The sequence below is a fragment of the Balaenoptera acutorostrata genome, chromosome 3 (genome assembly GCF_949987535.1).
Source record: "Balaenoptera acutorostrata chromosome 3, mBalAcu1.1, whole genome shotgun sequence".
Classification (NCBI taxonomy): domain Eukaryota; kingdom Metazoa; phylum Chordata; class Mammalia; order Artiodactyla; family Balaenopteridae; genus Balaenoptera; species Balaenoptera acutorostrata.
Genome location: NC_080066.1, coordinates 86,376,819 through 86,397,843, shown reverse-complemented (window position 1 = coordinate 86,397,843; position 21,025 = coordinate 86,376,819). Strand labels below are relative to the sequence as shown.

The 21,025-nt window shown below is 35.0% G+C and overlaps 1 protein-coding gene across 3 annotated transcripts in view; it reads right to left on the bottom strand.

The window, feature by feature from the left end:
- SPPL2A (signal peptide peptidase like 2A) overlaps nt 1–21,025 on the bottom strand; it is a 60,113-nt gene that overhangs the window by 18,828 nt on the left and 20,260 nt on the right. Inside the window, exons 2-11 of one of the 3 annotated variants that reach the window (XM_057543367.1) lie at nt 16,964–17,480; nt 15,123–15,242; nt 14,257–14,439; nt 13,742–13,831; nt 13,122–13,255; nt 9,044–9,195; nt 4,224–4,320; nt 3,696–3,797; nt 2,612–2,693; nt 1,711–1,785 (exon numbers count right to left, since the gene is read on the bottom strand). In XM_057543367.1, the coding sequence (XP_057399350.1) occupies nt 1,711–1,785; nt 2,612–2,693; nt 3,696–3,797; nt 4,224–4,320; nt 9,044–9,195; nt 13,122–13,255; nt 13,742–13,831; nt 14,257–14,439; nt 15,123–15,200 (993 nt within the window). In that variant the 5' untranslated portion in view covers nt 15,201–15,242; nt 16,964–17,480. The remainder of the gene's footprint in view (nt 1–1,710; nt 1,786–2,611; nt 2,694–3,695; nt 3,798–4,223; nt 4,321–9,043; nt 9,196–13,121; nt 13,256–13,741; nt 13,832–14,256; nt 14,440–15,122; nt 15,243–16,963; nt 17,481–21,025) is intronic. The other 2 variants (XM_057543366.1, XM_057543369.1) reach the window with 2 other exon arrangements.

Sequence of the window (21,025 nt, the reverse complement as noted above, 5' to 3'; positions counted from 1 at the left end):
ATATATGTATCATATGGTATGACTACGCGTTGACTTATGGAAATGGCTTTGTAGAGAGAGTGCTTTACTTTCATTATGAGATCTCTGATGGAGTGACTTATAGAAACATTTTTTTTAACCAAATAAATTGACACAAGCTAGAACAGCTTTGGATAGAACTTTAAAATATGCGTTAGTAAATTAACAATTTTTGTTATAATCCATAATACTAGTGCTATGTTTTTTTAGGTTACTATTGCAAATGAAGTCAGTGAGCCAGATGGCTCATCATTAAAGCATGGAAATGTGCTAATGTTTTGGGACAGTTAACTACATTCGTTACCTAGTTGCAATTTTAGCTCCCCAATGGAGCACATGTTTGTCTTATGCCATTATAGCAAATATCAGAAATGCAGAGATTTCACAGATAGTAGGGGCTAAAGAATAAAGAACTACTAGGGAAAAAAGCAGTGATTATGATATCAAACACTAAATATATGAGAGTGACAAAGGATAATGAAATGATATAAAGTTACAAAGCAAGACTCAAAGTGGGGAAAGTGGAAGAATTAAGCAATAATTAATAATATGTTCATGAGACAGGAATAGGCACAAGGTAGAAAAACTGGGCAACGAAGGACTACCACACTCATCCAACACCTCTCCCTTATTCTAAGAACAGCACCAGGATTTTATTGAGGAGCTAGTGGTAAAGCTGGGAAGAGATGACCTATTTTTTTTTTTTAATTTACTTTCATTTATTCCAAGGATATTTATTGATCACTTATGAGGGTCAAAACACATGAGAAAAGTAAAAATACAAATATGAGGACAAATATAATTTATAAGTGAAGGGACTATTATTTGTGTTACAATAATTACTTTCAAATTCATTCATAGCAGAATTCATTAAGATTTAAAACGTGACAAGTGATTCCAGATTTTTGATCAGTCAACATTCGACAGATATTTGAGTGCTATGATTCTAACCTCATGGAAAAAGCCAGTCTGAGACAATGAACAGATGGACAGAAGCAGAAAGGAAGAGCATGTGCCCCTGAGTCTAGTTTCTCCTGAGGCCAGGCCCACCCTGGCCTTTGCACATGTCCTGGGTAGATGGGACCTCTTTCATATAGAAAGGTTAGGTCACATGTCCTGGGTAGATGGGACCTCTTTCATATAGAAAGGTTAGGTTGGGTTCTGGCAGTGGCAACCAAAAGAATCCTACTGATGGAAAGAGAGGATGGAATGCTAGCAATACTCCCTCACCTAAATGATTAGGAAACTGAGGGGTAAGTGACTAGCAGCCCAGGGTTATAAAGTTACAGACCTACACTTTAGGTCTTCAGACTTTCAGTGTGGTGCTCTTTCTTAGTCTCACACTAGGGTTACAGAAATGAAAGTAGCAATGACACTTTATTCTTTTTGCTGTCTGTATTCTCTATAGCACATATTTATTGGTTTACAATAAGAAGAAAAGTTACTTTAAAATGGGTAGGAAGAAAATTTATAGATATTCTCATGTTTACATCAATCAGGACAGATTTTTTAATTTAGCAGAATGGCTTAAAGGCTTAAAAATATCCTCTATTAAAAGGCCAATTTCAATGATAATTCTCTTAAGAGAATTAAAACTCAGTCAGTGGTAAACATCTGCAAAATCAATACTCTAAGAGCATGTTTAAGACTCATCTTTTAGCATGTTTCTCATGGATTTCAAAAATATCATACCTTTGTGATGAATGGTGTTATGAAAACAAAAAATACATCATAGAGGAGAAGAAGGCTTAGAAGTATCACACATGACTGTTGAAGAAAGAAACAAATTTAAAGGTCAAACTTCCCATATCTAAATTAAGAGATATTATTTTACAAATACAAATAAACATGTAACATACATTTGAACACTTTTTAAAGGCATTTAATGTTATTACTATTTGTAGTTTTATTCTACAAATCACATTCAAACTTTTATCTGCTTTAAGTCATTCTTTAAAAAAAAAAAATCACTGAAGGACTTCCCTGGTGGTCCAGTGGTTAAGACTCCACGCTCCCAATGCAGCGGGCCTGGGTTCAACCCCTGGTCAGGGAACTAGATCCCACATGCATGCCGCAACTAAGAGTTTGCATGCCACAACTAAGGAGCTGGTGAGCCGCAGCTAAGGAGCCCGCCGTCCGCAACTAAGGAGCACACATGCCGCAACCAAGGAGCAGGCAAGCTGCAACTAAGGAGCCCATGAGCTGCAACTAAGGAGCTGCCTGCCACAACTAAGGAGCCCACACAAAAAAAAATCACTGAATCGAAGAAATGTTCTTCCCTGATATTTAGTCTTGCACAGATTATATGAATTTGGCATATTATATGAACGATTAAAAATATTTTAGCTAGCAAATCAGTGGTTGCTTGGGGTTGGGGATTAGGATTGACTGCTAAAGGGCATGATAGAGCTTTTGAAAAGATAAGGAATATTCTCTAATTGATTGGGATGGTGGTTACAAAGTTACATATTTGTAAAATTTCAACAATCTGTACACTTGAAATGGGTGCATTTAATTATATGTAAATTATACCTTAATAAAGTTGTTTTAAAAAGAAAAAAATTATTTTAGCTAGCAAAGTAGTATACTTTACCTTGAAGTTGGGTAACTTCAGTGTTTTAATTAAATTCAGACAGAAAGCAATCCCTAAGATATCCTGTAAAATCCAAGCCCACCTAAAATCAAAAGAAATTACTCTATTGTTTTACTCAGTTATTTTTAAATGGAACATTTCAAAAGAAACAGATCACTAAAGTAATACTGTTCAATTGCTATGATATGAGTATTCAATTATTAAGCAGCAATTATAACAACAGAAAAACCTCTTATATTCTCCATATTTAGTAATTTACTGTCCTAGTAGAATAATGAATACTACTACTACACTAAGAAAAAGTTGAAAGGCTACCTCAGAAGAATGTATATCAGACATAGGTGCATATTTATCCTTAATCTTTGAATTTATACATGTCTCTTTTAAGAAAGGTAGCTCATAACAAAGGACATTGATGTTAATATACATCCAGATAGTTAAAACATAAAGGAAATGAGAGCTATACAACATACTCTAGCAGAAACTGACAACTGACATGAATAATTATCAATTGATTATCATATCTGAAGCTGCTTAAAATTGTATGAGCTTTGCTCCCAAACTTTAGGCTGTTAAATCCTTTTGGGTATTAATAATTTTATTAATAAACTGTTAAATTTTTTTTCTGGTTATTCTTCCTGCAAATGGACAGATACCTGTATATTTTCTGATATTTCCTTTCTCACATGAAAGGCAGCATACTCTAGATATTCTTTCATATTTTGCTTTTTTCACTTAAAAATATATCCTGGAAATCACTGCATATTAATTCAGAGAGATCTTCATTCTTTACAGCTGCATTGCACTCCATTGTGTGGCTATACCATAATTAAGTATATTTTTGAAGCGTATTTCAGCTTAGATGTTTAAATCCTAATTCATTATTTCCTTCTCTAGACAACCTCAAATCCATTAGCACAAGATCTGTTTATTTAAGAATATATTTAGCATGTTTCAAGACTATGATGTTCTGGGATAAAAGCTAAAAAAATCCATAATAATCATAACGAACAATTATCAAGGCAAGATATAAAATAATCCATCCTTAGACTAATCTAAAAGCAAATACAATGAGTATTCATACCTATCTTCATTTCGAAATACAGCCCAAACAACAGCTATTGCTATGCACAGTCCAGAGAGAAAAATAAGTCTCACTTCAATGCTTTTGCCACGACACATAATCCTAAAAGAGAGATTGAAATAGGTTAATTTACCCTGTAGATGAAACACAATGTTCAGTTAATGTGACAAATCAATGTTAGCCACAGTGACAAGAAAACTTTTTAAATATCAATTTAAAAGTCTTGATTTTAAGTACAACAAATGATACATAATAAAATATTTATCAGTTCAGTAGAACTATGATGATGAAAATGCTTTATATCTGTGCTGTCCAATACTGTAGCCACTAGCAACATGTGGTTATTTAGCACTTGAAATGTGGATAATGGGCAACTGAATTTTTAATTTTATTATTTTAATTATTTTAAATTAAAATAGCGACATGCATATTGGACTGCACAGGTTTAAAATAACGCTCCTATTTTTCCTTGTATTATTTTAAATTACAGAAACCAACATTATAGGCTTCCTCATAAGAGATACATACATGCATTGTCCACATGGTATCTTCTGAATTAGTGCAGCAAGACAGTTGTACAGACTCATCGCTGATGCTATGCAGAAAATTGCTATCATAACATAAACTAGAAAAAAAAAGACACTAAATTATATGAGAACAGAAAGAAACATGATAAGAAAATATTTATACAATCAATATTAATTCTTTAGCTTTTTTACTGGATCATAATACTTTCAATGCAGAGACCATACCATCATCTGAATTGGTTACTAAACTGAAAATATTTAGATCTTGAGCTTTAAGGGTGGGTATTTTATGTGTTGTTTTAGTTCCATTACACACTGGTAGGATTTCTTTAGGGGCTGAAGCTGGCTCCACATTTTCTTTCTTTTTTAAAAAATTTACTATTTTTTTTTTTATTGAACTATAGTTGATTTACAATATTGTATTAGTTTCAGGTGTACAGCTTCAGATTCTTTTCCATTATAGGTTATTACAAGATATTAAATATAGTTCCCTGTGCTATACAGTAAATCCTTGTTTATCTTTTTAATATATAGTGGTGTGTATCTGTTAATCCCATACTCCTAATTTATCCCTCCCCCTTCCCTTTCCCCTTTGGTAACCATAAGTTTCTTTTCTATGTCTGTGAGCCTGTTTCTGATTTGTAAATAAGTTGATTTGTATTATGTTTTAGATTCCACATATTTGATATCATATAATATTAGTCTTTCTGTCTGACTTACTTCACTTAGCATGACAATCTCTAGGTCCATCCATGTTACTGCAAATGGCATTATTTCATTCTTTTTAATGGCTGAATAATATTACACTGTGTGTGTGTGTGTGTGTGTGTGTGTATATACATATATATACCACATCTTCTTTATCTATTCATCTATAGATGGGTACTTAGGTTGCTTTCATAATTTGGCTATCGTAAATAATGCTGCAATGAACATAGGGGTGCATATATCTTTTCTAATCAGGTTTTTGTTTTCTTAGCATAAATACCCAGAAGTGGAATTGCTGGATCATATGGTAGCTCTAATTTTAGTTTTTAAGGAACCTCCATACTGTTTTCATAGTGGCTGCACCAATTTACATTCCCACCAACAGTGTAGGAGGGTTTCCTTTTCTCCACACCCTCTCCAACATTTATTTGTAGACTTTTTGAAGATGGCCACTCTGACAGGTGTGAGATGAAACCTCATTGTAGTTTTGATTTGCATTTTTCTAATAATTAGCGATGTTGAGCATCTTCTCAAGTGCCTATTGACCATCTGTATGTCTTCTTTGGAGAAATGTCTATTTAGGTCTTCTGCCCATTTTTGGATTGGGTTGTCTGTTTTTTTGATATTGAGTTGTATGAGCTGTTTGTGTATTTTGGATATTAACCCCTTGTTGGTTGCATCTTTTGCAAATATTTTTTCCCAGTCCATAGGTTGTCTTTTCATTTTGTTTATGGTTTCCTTTGCTGTGCAAAAGCTTGTAAGTTTGATTAGGTCCCATTTGTTTATTTTTGCTTTTATTTCTTTTGCGCTCAGAGACTGATTTAAGAAAATATTGCTACGATTTATGTCAGTGGCTCTGCATTTTCTATCATTCAATGATTCAAACTCACATGTTTGTTAAAGACATCTATAAAGTGAGTTGTAGACATTTGTGAGTATTTAATTTAAATGTAACGAATGGAGCAATTAATAAAACATTATAAATGCTCTTTAAATTGCAGCTTAAGGATGAGAACCGACACCTACCTTAGACGTTAATCATGATGTCTATATTTTCCTATGGTGGAATTTATCTCTAACAACTTTATATGTGGTAAAACTAAATCCACTTAAACAAACCTCTCTGTCTAGATACCATACTAAGGTAGTTAAAATTCACAAATTTTTTTTTATATTAGCTATACTTATTTGAGAATTATTTAAAATTAAAAACATTTGATCTCACTATTGTTAAAAAGGGGGAGAAATTATTGTACTCTAAAAGTGTTCGTTTTCTGAACTTTCTCAAAATTTCACAATGGAAATACAAATTTTAACTGAATTTTGCAAATTCCACTAGATTTCAGAAAACTATAACTCTGTTTTGTATGTGAGAAAAGAGAGTAAACTAGAGACAGTAAATAAGGGATAGACACTTTCTAATTGGTGATCTTGGACAAATTATTTTTTCGTTTCCTTATTATTCGTTATTGTTATTATTGGATATATATGGTAATCTGAGTAGTAAGATTGACAGTCAAAGATTGCCAAGTTGAGTTTGGTTAGTCATCCACCAAAGGTCTCCAACCCAACATTTAAAACTCTGGTGGAAATCATGCTCTGGAGGCCCTAAGAGAGTTTTAAGGTGTCACATTCAATGTCATACTATACCTAAGAAAATGATTTGACATGAGAAAGAATTTGGTTAATATAACTATCTTTAGTTACTTTCTTGAGCATGACAACATAAAATGGTAAGGAGAACCTTAGCAATTTAGTACATTGAACATATTAAGAAATGGCAGCAATTTTAGCCATAACAAACCATTTGAAAGTATATTAAATCTTGCAATATCACACACCCTTGTCAGAGTCATAATTAAATCCCATGTCCTAGGATAACCATGAGGTTAATTGATCTTCCTCCTACATTGAAAATTACAGTTATAAGCAGGGTTAACTTTTTAAATAAGGATGAGTTTAAGGAAATTCCTTACCAAAAATGAACACATGCTTTAGGGTAAGGTAGAATAATCTCTTTTTTCTGTCATAGACCACTATATATATCAACTGAGGGTCAGACACAAACAATTGAAAGCTGAGAATTAAATCAGAAAAATTAGCTGTACAATGATGACCTAATACAAATATCACCCTGGTATCCACTCTCCCAGCAACATACTGAAATATGAGTGATATTCAAAGAAAAAATTTTCTAATTGGAAATATATGTCCTAAGTATAGTTTTAAAACTGCTGCCATAAGACAGGAGAAATTGAACAATAAGCTGAAACTAACCTTGGGGCCTCAGTTTTCTAGTCCAGAAACTTATACTAATATTCTCTAAATAAGCATTGTAGCCTGTGGTGGTTTTTACAAAGGTTTTTAATTCTCATCAGGCACACTCTCTTTTTCCCTGGGCTCCCTCCTCTTTTTGCTATATGTTGGCCACAAATAGCAAATTTCCATCCTATCAGACCACTAAGAAGACTGGCCAGGGGATGGGCAAGCCATTATCCTACCTTCTTAAAGGAAAAAGTATAATTTATTCTCTAGACCACAGGCAAGTACCTGTGTGTTTTTAGATGTAGTATGATCTTAAATGTTTATATAAGTAAAACAAGATTGGAGCAATACAACATCTTGGTTTGCAAAATGACAAAAAGAACAAACCACACTTTGGGGGTAAGCACAAGCAATAAATTCGTAATTTGAATAATCTTCTATTTCATATAACTATGTATAGCCACCAAGAAATCCTTAGTCTGCTGCTTAGATACTGGCCTATTATGCTTTAACTGCAGAGAGGGAAACTTAGGGGCCATAGCAATTCTTTCAAGTCATCCATGAAGAAGTGTTCTTATTTCAAGACACAGTATATTTTTTTCCTTTTTTTTTTTTTTTTTTAATTGGGGTATAGTTGCTTTACAATGTTGTGCTAGCTTCTGCTCCACAGTGAAGTGAATCGGCTATACGTATACATACATCCCCTCTTTTTTGGATTTCTTTCCTGTCTAGGTCACCACAGAGCATTAGTAGAGTTCTCTGTGCTATACAGTAGGTTCTCATTAGTTACCTATTTTATACATATTAGTGTATATATGTCAATCCCAATCTCCCAATTCATCCCATCCTCCCTTCCCACCTTGGTGTCCATACGTTTGTTCTCTACATCTGTAGGACACACTACTTTTTAATTTTTACTATTTAAAAATTGTTTTCTTTTTTAAAAAAATTTTTATTGGGGTATAGTTGTTTTAAAATGTTGTGTTAGTTTCTACTGTACAGCAAAGTGAGGTAGAGTTCCCTATGCTATACAGCAGGTTCTTATTAGTCATCTATTTTATACATACTAGTGCATATATGTCAATCCCAATCTCCCAATTCACCCCATCCTCCCTTCCCACCTTGGTGTCCATACATTTGTTCTCTACATCTGTAGGACACACTATTTTTAAAATTTTTTTCTTTTCTTTTTTTAAAATTTTTTTATTGGGGTATAGTTGTTTTAAAATGTTGTGTTAGTTTCTACTGCACAGCAAAGTGAAGTAGAGTTCCCTGTGCTATACAGCAGGTTCTTACTAGTCATCTATTTTATACATACTAGTGCATATATGTCAATCCCAATCTCCCAATTCATCCCATCCTCCCTTCCCACCTTGGTGTCCATACGTTTGTTCTCTACATCTGTAGGACACACTATTTTTTAATTTTTACTATTTAAAAACTTTTTTTCTTTTCTTTTTTTAAAATTTTTTTATTGGGGTATAGTTGTTTTAAAATGTTGTTAGTTTCTACTGCACAGCAAAGTGAAGTAGAGTTCCCTGTGCTATACAGCAGGTTCTTATTAGTCATCTATTTTATACATAGTAGTGCATACATGTCAATCCCAACCTCCCAGTTCATCCCACCACTAGCCCCACACCGGACACAGTATTTTTTTAATTGGAATATATTTTTCTTATCCCAAAGTAATAGGGGCCTAACACTTCTGACAGTTTAAAAAGTTCATATCACTCTTTAACTATTCACTTAAGTTCTCCAGGTAGAATGCCTTAAAGGAAAAGATGAATCTGGCAAAGTAAATAAAAAGATGTATGCTAAAAGTAGCAAATATAAAATATGATTTCTTACCCAACCATTTGTAGAAGAAATAAAGTAAGACCATCATAATACAGCAGATGACCACAAATATTACAACTGTTAGAGGACTAAAAGTAAAATATTCTTCCTTCTTTTTCCTCATTTCTCTATCTTCAGTGTTTGTCACTGCCTTCATGCTTTCCCTGCATAAACATAAATAGGAACTTCAGCAAATCTCTGCCAAGTATAGCTATTTTAAAAATCTATCTCTAACACCAACTTAGATTTGTTTCTGATTACAAAGTAATATACTTAAAAATTACACATCAAAAAGAAATATTTAATCTAGAAAGTAAAAACTCCCTATAATTCTACCCTCAAGAGTTGATCTGTTATTAACCACTAAGTTTTGAAATAAAATTTTTTTCTGGAGGCATAATTGTTGAAACAGATGACATTTATTACATAAACAAATTAATGTTTATATTATCTAATTTGGAAACTACATTGACATAATACATTTCAAATGATAACCAATTCTTTTTATACACTTAATATTACCAACTTGCAGATAGGAAAGTACTTTTAAAATTAGCTTCTCTTCAATGTAAAACACTAAATTCTTCTCTCAGTCAACTCAGTATTTTCTATATGTCTGTTCAGTGCTCACTGACATATTATGAAGGATTCAAAAGGAGTTCAAGACATAGCTTTGTCCTACCTTGATATAAGATAGCAAAATAGTTTCTAATTCTCCCAACAACCTTGCTGGGTCACACAGCTAATAAAAGGCAGACACAGGAGTTGAAGAGGAAAGGGTCACAAGCTTCTTCTGTTGAGCAGTCAGTCTCTGTTCTGTCACCTAATTGTCTCTTCCCAGTTATATGGAACCCACTACGTACTTTTCCAGCTCCAGTTCCTTCAACTCTGGTCTACTAAATTCTGTTCCCTTTTCGTATATCCTGACCCTTTTCATCAGGTCCGGGCTCAATACAAACTTTAGGTTAAAAAAAGATTTATTTCTATGAAACTGTACATTTGCCAAACTGCTTATTTACCAACATGCCACTTTCTTATTAGAAAACTGTGGATTGGGATGGTTACTATTCTAGGCATCTGTGACTCTAGGGAGGCTGCCTGGGAAAAGAGCTGGGAGAGGGTTTGGGGAGAGACACACAGTACCTCCTTGAAACTGTAGAGCTGGATGACAGGGTATTAACAAAAGTTTCAATGAAAGTAGTATCTGAGTGGGAAAACATGCCAACTTTTGGTATCTATCATTGCAAACAGATTCATTTAAAGACATTTCTATCACAGAACATATATAAGCCATAATAATCAAAGAGTCATATATTCATATTCAGTGTACTAAAAAGCACCAGGCAATTTCTTGAAGGAAAACATATACTAGATTTATATCATGTTAAAATAATACAATTCATCTTTTTAAAAAATTGTACTCTTAAATCAGCTCAAGAGCCACATGCAATGGGAAGCTAAGCTTTCTTTCCTGCCATCTTGAGTTTATGATGAGAACCAATTATAAGAAGGACTCATTATAATAGACTTTAACTCTCTACTGAAAAGTCTTTATACAGAATCAAGGCATTTTTCCCTTTTGCAAAAAGTACCTCTTTCATTTGGCAGGGTAATTCTGGGTTATGAGATCCTGTTCTGATAAATTTTCCATTCCCTAAGCCTTATTCTCTTTTCCCTTTTCTTTCAGTCTAACTCTCTTTACTTGCTAAATAACAGTCTTTGTGTTATTTTTTAAATTAAGATATAATTGACATAACATCATATTAGTTTCAGATGTATGACACGATTTGATATTTGTATACATTGCAAAATGATCACCACAATAAGTCTAGTTCACATCCATCACCACACAGTTAAACATTTTTTTTTCTTGTGATGAGAACTTTTAAGAACTACTTTCTTAGTAACTTTCAAATATGCAGTACAGTATTATTAACTATAGTCACCATGCTGTACATTACATCCCCAGGACTTATTTATTTTATAACTGGATGTTTGTACCTTTTAAGCACCTTCACCCATTTTGCCCCCTCCCCACCTCCCCACCTCTGGTAACCACCAATCTGTTCTCTGCTCTATGAGTTCTTTTTTTTTTTTTTTAAGATTCCACACATAAATGAGATCATTTGGTATTTCTTTGTCTGACTTATTTCACTTAGCATAATGCCATCAAAATCCAGCCATGTTGTTGCGAACAGTCCTTATGTCCTCAATAATTCTACTTTTTAAGAAACTTTCTCCATTTTATTACTGATTCATACTCTCTTTCTCTATACTGTCACCCCACCACCACCAACACACACACTTAGTTCTTTCTATCTTTATCCTGCTCTTAGAATCAGCCTCCTCAATTTCAAAATCCATAATCCTGCAGGTAAAGGACATCTCCTCTCCCAACCTGGCTACTGAAGGCAACACATTCTTTGTTTTTGCCCATCATGTTTTATGAGTAAAACAACTTATACGTGCTGCTCTCCCACCTCCAATTTTCTTGAGGAGGAACCTGCCCTGACATGTATATGAAGCTTGCCTTGTTAACTCAAAGTGTGGTCCATGGGCCAGTTTGTCAAAAATGCAGAGTCTCAGCACGCATCCCAAGCCTACTAAATCTGAATTTTAAAAAATTTTAATGAGCTCTCAAGACAGTTTGTATGCACATTACAGTTTGAGAAGCACTACTCTAGAGAAGAAACAGTTTACATAATAATGTAAGTATAGTGAAGATGTATATTAAATGGAAAAACATTTTCAATGAATCAGTAGCTTTTGGGAAATTATTTATAAAGTTTCACCATATAATCTAGAAAATGATTTTGGAGATCTTACATACTATGCTTTATAAAGATTAATAATGAAGAAAAATAATGCTTACTCATGTGAAATCATGTGACTAATACATGCTGAAATGTGTTTTCCAAATATGTAAAATATTTTAAGCTCAATACTCTAGGAATCTACACTTGTTAAACCCTAGACTTCTCTCTTGATGAAAGTCAATCAAATTTTAGTACTTTAAGAAATTACAAATAAGCTTATTAGCTTCAGCTAGCATCAAGTAAGCCCTTTTTAATGGAATCTATAGATCAATTCACAAGTGAATATATCGTCCTTTATGCATAGAATAATATGCTCCGAGCACAATTTTTTACTCAGAGTTATAAATATGAACTGATCCTTCTAAACTACATTGCTGGGACTTTCCTGGTGGTCCAGTGGTAAAGAATCTGCCTTATAATGCAGGGAATGCGGGTTCGATCCCTGGTCAGGGAACTAAGATCCCAAATGCCGCGGGGCAACTAAGCCTGCGTGCCACAACTACTGAGCTCACGCACCACAGCTAGAGCCCGCATGCCGCAAACTACAGAGCCCACGTGCTCTGGAGCCTGTGCGCCACAACTAGAGAGAAGCCTGTGCCCCAACAAGAGATCCCGCATGGCTCAACGAAGATCCTGCGTGCCACAACTAAGACCCGATGCAGCCAAAAATAAATTAAATAAATAAATAATAAATAAATCTTTAAAAAAATAAACTACATTGCTTGTTTTAGTCTATAGCCAAAGGTACGTAACTGTAAGAAGACTGGGCCTAGGTTGTTATTAAATAGAGAAATCTAAATTTCACATACATTTGGCATTTCTGTATTTAAATTAAAATATGGACATGTTTAATTAATATCCTTAGAATTCCTAAAGCATTAAATAGAATGATGAGGTCACATTGTAATGACTCAACTCAGGAGGAGCTGAAAAACGTCCCACCTTCCCTGTTTATTTTCTTCCAGTCTAAATAAATAGGCACATTAAAATGTTAACTATCTCCACCTTTTCTGGGAGAGGTAATTAAACATTTTAATTTAAGAGTCTTTGGTGAAATTTCAATGTTTCCTTGCCAGCAGAAGAACAAGAGGAACCTATGACTCCCTTCTTCTCAGTGAAAAGTTAAAGACCTGTATGAGGACAAACCTGCAATCTAATCGTCAGCACTATATTCTAAGAACAAGCAGAACTTTAAGTGTTGTTACATGATAAAATGATTAACAAACAATTTTTAACCATTTATCTTAAAAACAATGAAGTTTAATTAAGCTTACAATTCAATTAGCCCACTCCAGTATCCTCCTAATGCCACAGTGAACACAGCAATTACAAAAATAACCACCATAGTATAGTCAAAGTTAGGCCACGATGGAGAATACATTTTCACAGTAATGTTATCTCCGAGAGTCTGAAAGGCAAAATAACAGTTAATACACTGGAATTAGTTTTCTTTTTACTATAGCATATGGCAGCAATATTCCAATTTCATTCTGGAATGGACACTATACATAAGATAGCCAAGAATAATAGAACTGTTTTGACAACATGATATATAGTCTCTTGTCAAAATTATGAGGCTATGCTTTGGTTTATTAACTCTTGAAAGTGCAATGTTCTACACAATCACATTTTGTTCAAGGATTTAAAGTTAAATGATACAACACAAAGATTTTTAAAGAGGTCAAAGTAAAGAAATATCCCTTCTAAAGTCAGGACTCTGAAACATCTTGTGCTCAATGGGGGGGTGAATACTTTCCAAATAAAAACTTGATAGGCCTTTATAACTTCTTGTTAGCAAATGGAACATATATAATAATTTAAATTAAATATCATGGTTAAAAGTAAAAAGTTGTACTATTTATAAACTTTATCTAATATATAATTACTAATTTACCTGCTTCATATCTTTAAAGTCTTTGTGGTTTATAAATGCAATCAGTATTTTCACATCATGAAATTCAGATTTGTTCCCTGAGGGAGGAAACTAAAAGAAAAAAACATACTGTGAAGACTTATGAACTACTAGTGTATTTACAGAATAAAATACAAGTTATTCATTAAATACAAACATTACATCTTTTTAAAGTTATAAAACGAAGTTTCATGTGTTCTTAATGTTATAGTAAGAGTTCTCAAACTGGAATCCTTTTAGCATAAACTTAAACTGATACTTTACACACACATACACACACACACATTCCTAACATAGTCTTGTCTACTTTAGGAATGGAAAAGAAACAAAATTTTCCAATTAAACACCTATCATAACCAGAATGTTTATTTAAAAAGAATCCTACCATCAGATTATTCAAAACTCAGCCCCTACACCACACACAAAGAAGATAGTTCCATTCCTGTGAAATTTGATATCATGAACTCAAAAGAAGTTATTATAGTTTTATAACTTACAAGGACACTGTTATTGGCAACCAACAATGCTTCAGCACCTCCTGTTTGTGCAATTCTGGCTTTTTCAAGAAAATGGCAGGTTCCCCACTGTACCACAACTGCTTTGTTCTTTATTCCATCAGGAGGAATATCAGAAAGGTTGCACAGTGGTGTGGTAGTCAGATTCATCAAACTAATGGAAGTCTGGAAAGAAGAAATGTCTTTAATATTATAAATATCATATTTCCCCCTAAAAGCATTCAATGGCAAAGTGTCAACATTGGTTTAATACAAGGTTCTTTTTTTTTTTTTAATTTTATTTATTTATTTATTTTTGGCTGCGTTGGGTCTTCATTGCTGCAAGCGGGCTTTCTCTAGTTGTGGTGAGCGGGGGCTACTCTTCATTGCGGTGCGTGGGCTTCTCATTATGGTGGCTTCTCTTGTTGCGGAGCACGGGCTCTAGTCACACGGGCTTCAGTAGTTGTGGCACGTGGGCTCAGTAGTTGTGGCTCGCGTGGCTCGCGGGCTCTAGAGCGCAGGCTCAGTAGTTGTGGAGCACAGGCTTAGGTGCTCCGTGGCATGCAGGATCTTCCCAGACCAGGGCTCGAACCCGTGTCCTCTGCATTGGCAGGTGGATTCTTAACCACTGTGCCACCAGGGAAGTCCCAAGGTTCTTTTAAATTAGAAATATTTGATGACAATCAGGCTTTGAGGCAAGTATTTTTAAATTCTCTAACTTGCTTTTCTCACAGAGAGAAATACTTAAGCAAAAGCAATAAATATTTATTAATCATAATATAACTAGTTTACATGCTAAAACATAATACTCATTCTTACCATTCAATATTTTTATGTTTATAAATAAATAGAAGCTGTGATTTACTTACTGCATTTTCTAGGGTACTTGGAAGAGCTGTCCAATGAGGGTTATATAGCATGCAGTAGTCCTTAGATGGTGAAGGCATGTCATTTCCAGATGCATGCAGGATTGCTTCCTGAGCAGCTGTCTAGGACACAAACAATAATTTTCACGGTGGCAATAATTCGGCTTGCCAAGAACTAAGGATTTTAATAAAGCTATTTATATACAGGTTTGACCACATTTCCTTAAGGAGGAAGGTCCTCCAATAAATTGATTTCTTCTTGTTTGAGGAAATGGTAAAACTGTACATGGTTGCCCAGAACACATTCTTTAAGGAAGGTAAGTCACTTTCTTACAGGCCCTTGTTATAAGGGCCATATCCCAGGGAGGAATCTTGTTATGATTTTATAAGTTCAATACTCCCTTTACAGTCTGAAACTTTATTTCCCAATCTCTTATGAGTTATTATTCCATTGTTCATATTCTATAAAAGAAAATGCACTTGAAGTCCCTCAACCTATATTACCTTCCATATTCTACGAGTAACTAGAGCAAAAAAAAAAAGGTATCATTATTTCTAAGTGCTATCTTTGGAAGAGAACCAGAGAAACTGGAAATCTCAAGTTTTCAAGACCCTGCAACTGACTATTCCAAAAGACCAGTCTAGAGTTTAGAGTGGAAAAAGAAGATATAGAAAAATGTTCTTTCCTTTTGCCTCATTTCTCACTACCTAGAAAAGAGAGACAAGAGGTAAGAAGTGACTAAAAAGAATATCCATTGTACATGGGGGTGGGGAGTGGGAGTGGAGCCTATGATATGAAGAAACAGCCTAAGATAACTAGAATACCACTCCACATCCCAATTCCCTTCAAACTTGGATCAGTCCAGATCCTTCCTCTCTCCTCCTTTGAGAAAATCTTACTCTACAACATAAGGGAGAAAAATGATTGTTTGGCAGATAAAGATGTTGTTCTACTAAGCCTCTGCCACTAAAGCATGCATTAGATCGAGCTACAGGAAACTGCTGATATTTGACCATTTTTGATCTATAAAATTGTTTATTACATAGAAGTCAATCTAAATGTCTAAGAAGTACAGAAATGCTCTAATCCATGCTCTCCTACAAGAAATCTCCCTTGAACATTCGAGATTCGAAAACTTTCTAGCATACTTGGGACTTTATTAGCTTATGGATCTAAGCAAGTATAGGGAATTCTTGAAACATGCCATCAGATATTTACATAAAGTAATTACATAAGGAAACTACTTCTGGAAAAAAGAAATGTAGTTTTCATTCAGTTATATACTTGGTGGCTATGAATGGATTCTGACAAGAGAGGTAAACTGATATGTTAAATTCTTACTGTACACAAACTATTTTTAGGTTGTAAACAAACTACACAAATTCAACAAAGTATATTTAGGTTATTGTCATACATTTACTTGATTCAGTGTCACTGTTTTATAAATGATGGCTCTGAGACTCAGAGTAGTTAACTAACAACCTACGTAAGGTCACACTAACATCATCTACAGTTCTAACTGTTGCTGGTAATTCTACAGATAATCATAAGGGTTGATTAGACTTAGGTTAAACATTTTTTAAAGAATACTATGTAAGTGAATTGGGTACTTCTTATTGCACCCAACAAAATGGGTACTTCTTATTGCACCCAACAAAATGGCGCATGATATCAGAATGTCCCGCCATTAGCAATGTTGAGTTTGATTATTTGGTTAACATAGTAACTGCAGGGTTTCTCCAGTGTAAAGTTAAATATTTTTTTCCCCTTGTGATTAGTAAGTAATCTGTAGCACAATGTGAACAGTTCAGCAACTTCTCACCTAGTGTTTTAGCCTCCATACCTGATTTAATTTTACATATTATGTTTGGGGTTGTGAAATGGTGAATGTCAATCCTCTACATTTATTAGCTTGTACTCTTCATTTTTTTTTTAATAAATTTATTTATTTTATTTATTTATTTTTGGCTGCGTTGGGGTCCTCATTGCTGTGCACGGGCTTTCTCTAGTTGCGGCAAGCGGGGGCTACTCTTCGTTGCGGTGCGCGGGCTTCTCATTGCAGTGGCTTCTCTTGTTGCGGAGCACGGGCTCTAGGCACGTAGGCTTCAGGAGTTGTGGCACACGGGCTCTAGAGCACAGGCTCAGTAGTTGTGGCACGTGTCCTCAGTAGTTGTGGCTCGCAGGCTCAGTAGTTGTGGCACGCAGGCCCTAGAGTACAGGCTCAGTAGTTGTGGAGCACGGGCTTAGTTGCTCTGCAGCATGTGGGATCATCCCGGACCAGGGCTCAAACCCGTGCCCCTGCATTGGCAGGCGGATTCTTAACCACTGCACCACCACGGAAGCCCTTGTACTCTTCTTTTCTAAAAAAAAAAAGAGCTTTACTCTCTCTCTCTACCACCTTTTGCTTACTATCACTAGAGATTGATTTTTTTAAATTCAATGTAGTGCAATTACAATTATTCGTTTGATGTTCAAATTATCCCAAATTTGGCCAATAGAGCCTCTTCCACCTTGCTCTTTGTATCCTTTTGGCAAGACCCCATTAGTCTTTGAGGACTTCCTTGTTTTAGGCTGACTTTATCCTTTACCTGCCATAGATTGGAACCAGTCATTCTATTAAGCTCCTTTTAGAGAGACCTGTATTTAAATTAGGATTTGGGTTTTAACAATGTACACTGCTGAAGTGGTATAACATTTACAATAGACAATTGGCAATATCAATCAAACTTTTTTAATACTTATAATTCTCTGATTCATATCCTACAGATGTATTACATAATGCACAAAGATTATACAAAGATAAATGTACAAGGATATTCACTGCAATATGCTATAGCAAAAACAAAAAACATCTTCCACAGATAAGAATCCATTACATTATGGTATGCATAGTACACAGCTATTAAAAAGAAAGAACTAGAGGACTTCCCAGGTGGCACAGTGGTTAAGAGTCTGCCTGCCAATGCAGGGGACACAGGTCCGAGCCCTGGTCTGGGAATATCCCACATGCCGCGGAGCAACTAAGCCCGTGCGCCAGAACTGCTGAGCCTGAGCTCTAGAGCCCGCATGCCACAACTACTGAAGCCTGAGCACCTAGAGTCCATGCTCCACAGCAAAGAGAAGTCACCGCAATGAGAAGCCCACGCACCGCAACAAAAAGTAGCCCCACTCACCGCAACTAGAGAAAGCCAGTGTGCAGCAATGAAGACCCAACACAGCCAAAAATAAATAAATGAATAAATATATTAAAAAATTAAAAAATTAAAAAAAAAAAGAAATAACTAGATCTACCTGTAGAAATAGATGTCCATGGTGAGAAAAGCAAGTTCCAGAAAGATATTTATAGTGTTTTCTATTTTTATAAAAATGACCCCCCCCTCAGAGCTCCCTATATGTATTTGTACTGTTGTGTGAACTTAAAGAATGATGTGGAGAGAGACCAGGCTATTAAAAAAAAGGAGAGGAAAACAAAAGCAAAGATGAGGGTGCAAAAAGATTGGAAGGAGAAAATTTAAAAAGGAAAAAACAATCAAAACAAAAAAGGTATGAAGTCCCTCTCCTCTCATCCTGGTTCTCACAGTCACCCCTTAGGGGCTTCTTTTATATCTTTCCACATACTATCTATGAATATTTAAGATAGATAGATATTGGGTTGGCCAAAAAGTTCCTTCAGTTTTTAAGTAAAAATAAAAGACACATTTTTCATTTTCACCAAGAACTTCATTGAACAACGTATTCACCCTTTTGTTCCACTACCTTCTGACATTTTTCAGGGAACTTCATAATTCCCTCTTCCCAAAATTTTTTCTATTTTTGAGCAAAGAACTGTTCCAGGTGCCTTTTACAGTCTTCCAGGGAATGGAAATGTTTTCCATTAAGAGAATTTTGTAAAGACCAAAATAAATGGAAATCCACAGGTGCAATGTCTGGTGAATATGACAGATGAATCAGAACTTCCCAGCCAAGCTGTACAATTTTTGCCTGGTCATCAAAGAAACATGAGGTCTTGCATTACCCTGATGGAAGATTATGCATTTTCTCTTGACTGATTCCAGACACTTTTCATCAAGTGCTGCTTTCAGTTGGTCTAATTGGGAGAAGTACTTGTTGGGATTAATCGTTTGGTTTTCTGGAAGGAGCTCATCATAGAGGACTCCTTTCCAATCCCACCATATACACAACATCACCTTCTTTGGTTGAAGACCGGCCTTTGGTGTGGTTGGTGGTGGTTCATTTCACTTGCCCCACTATCTCATCTATACCACATTATTGTACAGCATTCACTTTTCATCACCCATTACAATTTGTTTTAAAAATAGAAACTTTATTACATTTCAGTAGAGAATCGCGTGCGGAAATATGGTCAAGGAGGTTTTTCTCACTTAACTTATGTGGAACCCAAAGTGATTAACATAACCAAGCTATTGCCAATGATTTTCAACGTTTGACTTGGATATTTTGAGTATGTGGGCTATCTCCTGCACGGTATAACGTTGATTGTTCTCAATTAATGTCTCGGTTTGATCGCTATCAACTTCAACTGGTCTACCCGACCATGGAGCATCATCCAGTGAGAAATCTCCAGCATGAAACTTTGCAAACCACTTTTGACATGTTCGATCAGTCACAGAACCTTCTCCATACACTGCACAACTCTCTTTTTGCGTTTCAGTTGCATTTTTACCTTTCTTGAAATAATAAAGCATAATATGCCGAAAACGTTGCTTTTTTCTTCCATCTTCAATTTAATAATGGCTACACAAAAATTCACCAATTTTGGTTTTTTTTTTAATGCATGCTGATATGACAGCTGTCACATTACAATCTAACAAAATTGTTTTGAATGAAGTTAAAGACAACTAAGTCCTACCAGAGGCATCTTATGGAAAAACCGAATGAACCTTTTGGCCAACCCGACAGATAGATAGATAGATAGACAGACAGACAGATAGATCTCAAACATATACATTGTTGTCTGTCTTACACATATGGGATCATACTATATATACTACTGTGTAGCTTTTCTAAAATTTTATTTTTTAAAGTTTATTTCTTTGAAGTATAATCGATTTACAATGTTAGTTTCTACTGTATAGCAAAGTGATTCGGTCATATATATATTCTTTTCCATTATGGTTTATTACAGGATATTGAATATAGTTCCCTGTGCTATACAATAGGACCTTGTAGTCCATCCTATATATAATAGTTTGCATCTGCTAATCCCAAACTCCCAATCCTTCCCTCCCCCACGTCCCTCCCCCTTGGCAACCACAAGTCTGTTCTCTATGTCTGTGAGTCTGTTTCTGTTTCATAGATAAGTTCATGTCATATTTTAGATTCCACATATAAGTGATATCATATGGTATTTGTCTCTTTCTGACTTACTTCACTTAGTATGATAATCTCTAGGTCCGTCCATGTTGCTGCAAATGGCATTATTTCATTCTTTTTTATGGCTGAGTAGTATTCCATTGTATATGTGTACCACATCTTCTTTATCCATTCATCTGTTGATGGACATTTAGGCTGCTTCTATGTCTCTGCTACTGTAAATAGTGCTACTATGAACACTGGGGTGCATGTAACTTCTTGCATTATAGTTTTCTCTGGATATACACCCAGAAGTGGGATTGCAGGATCATATGGCAACTCTATTTTTAGCTTTTTGAGGAACCTCCATACTGTTTTCCATAGTGGCTGCATCAATTTACATTCCCACCAACAGTGTAGGAGGTTTTCCTTTTCTCCACACCCTCTCCAGTATTTGTTATTTGTAGTCTTTTTAATGCTGGCCATTCTGACTGGTGTGAGGTGGTACCTCATTATAGTTTTGATTTGCATTCCTCTAATAATTAGCGATGTTGAACATCTTTTCATGTGCCTGTTGGCCATCTGTATGTCT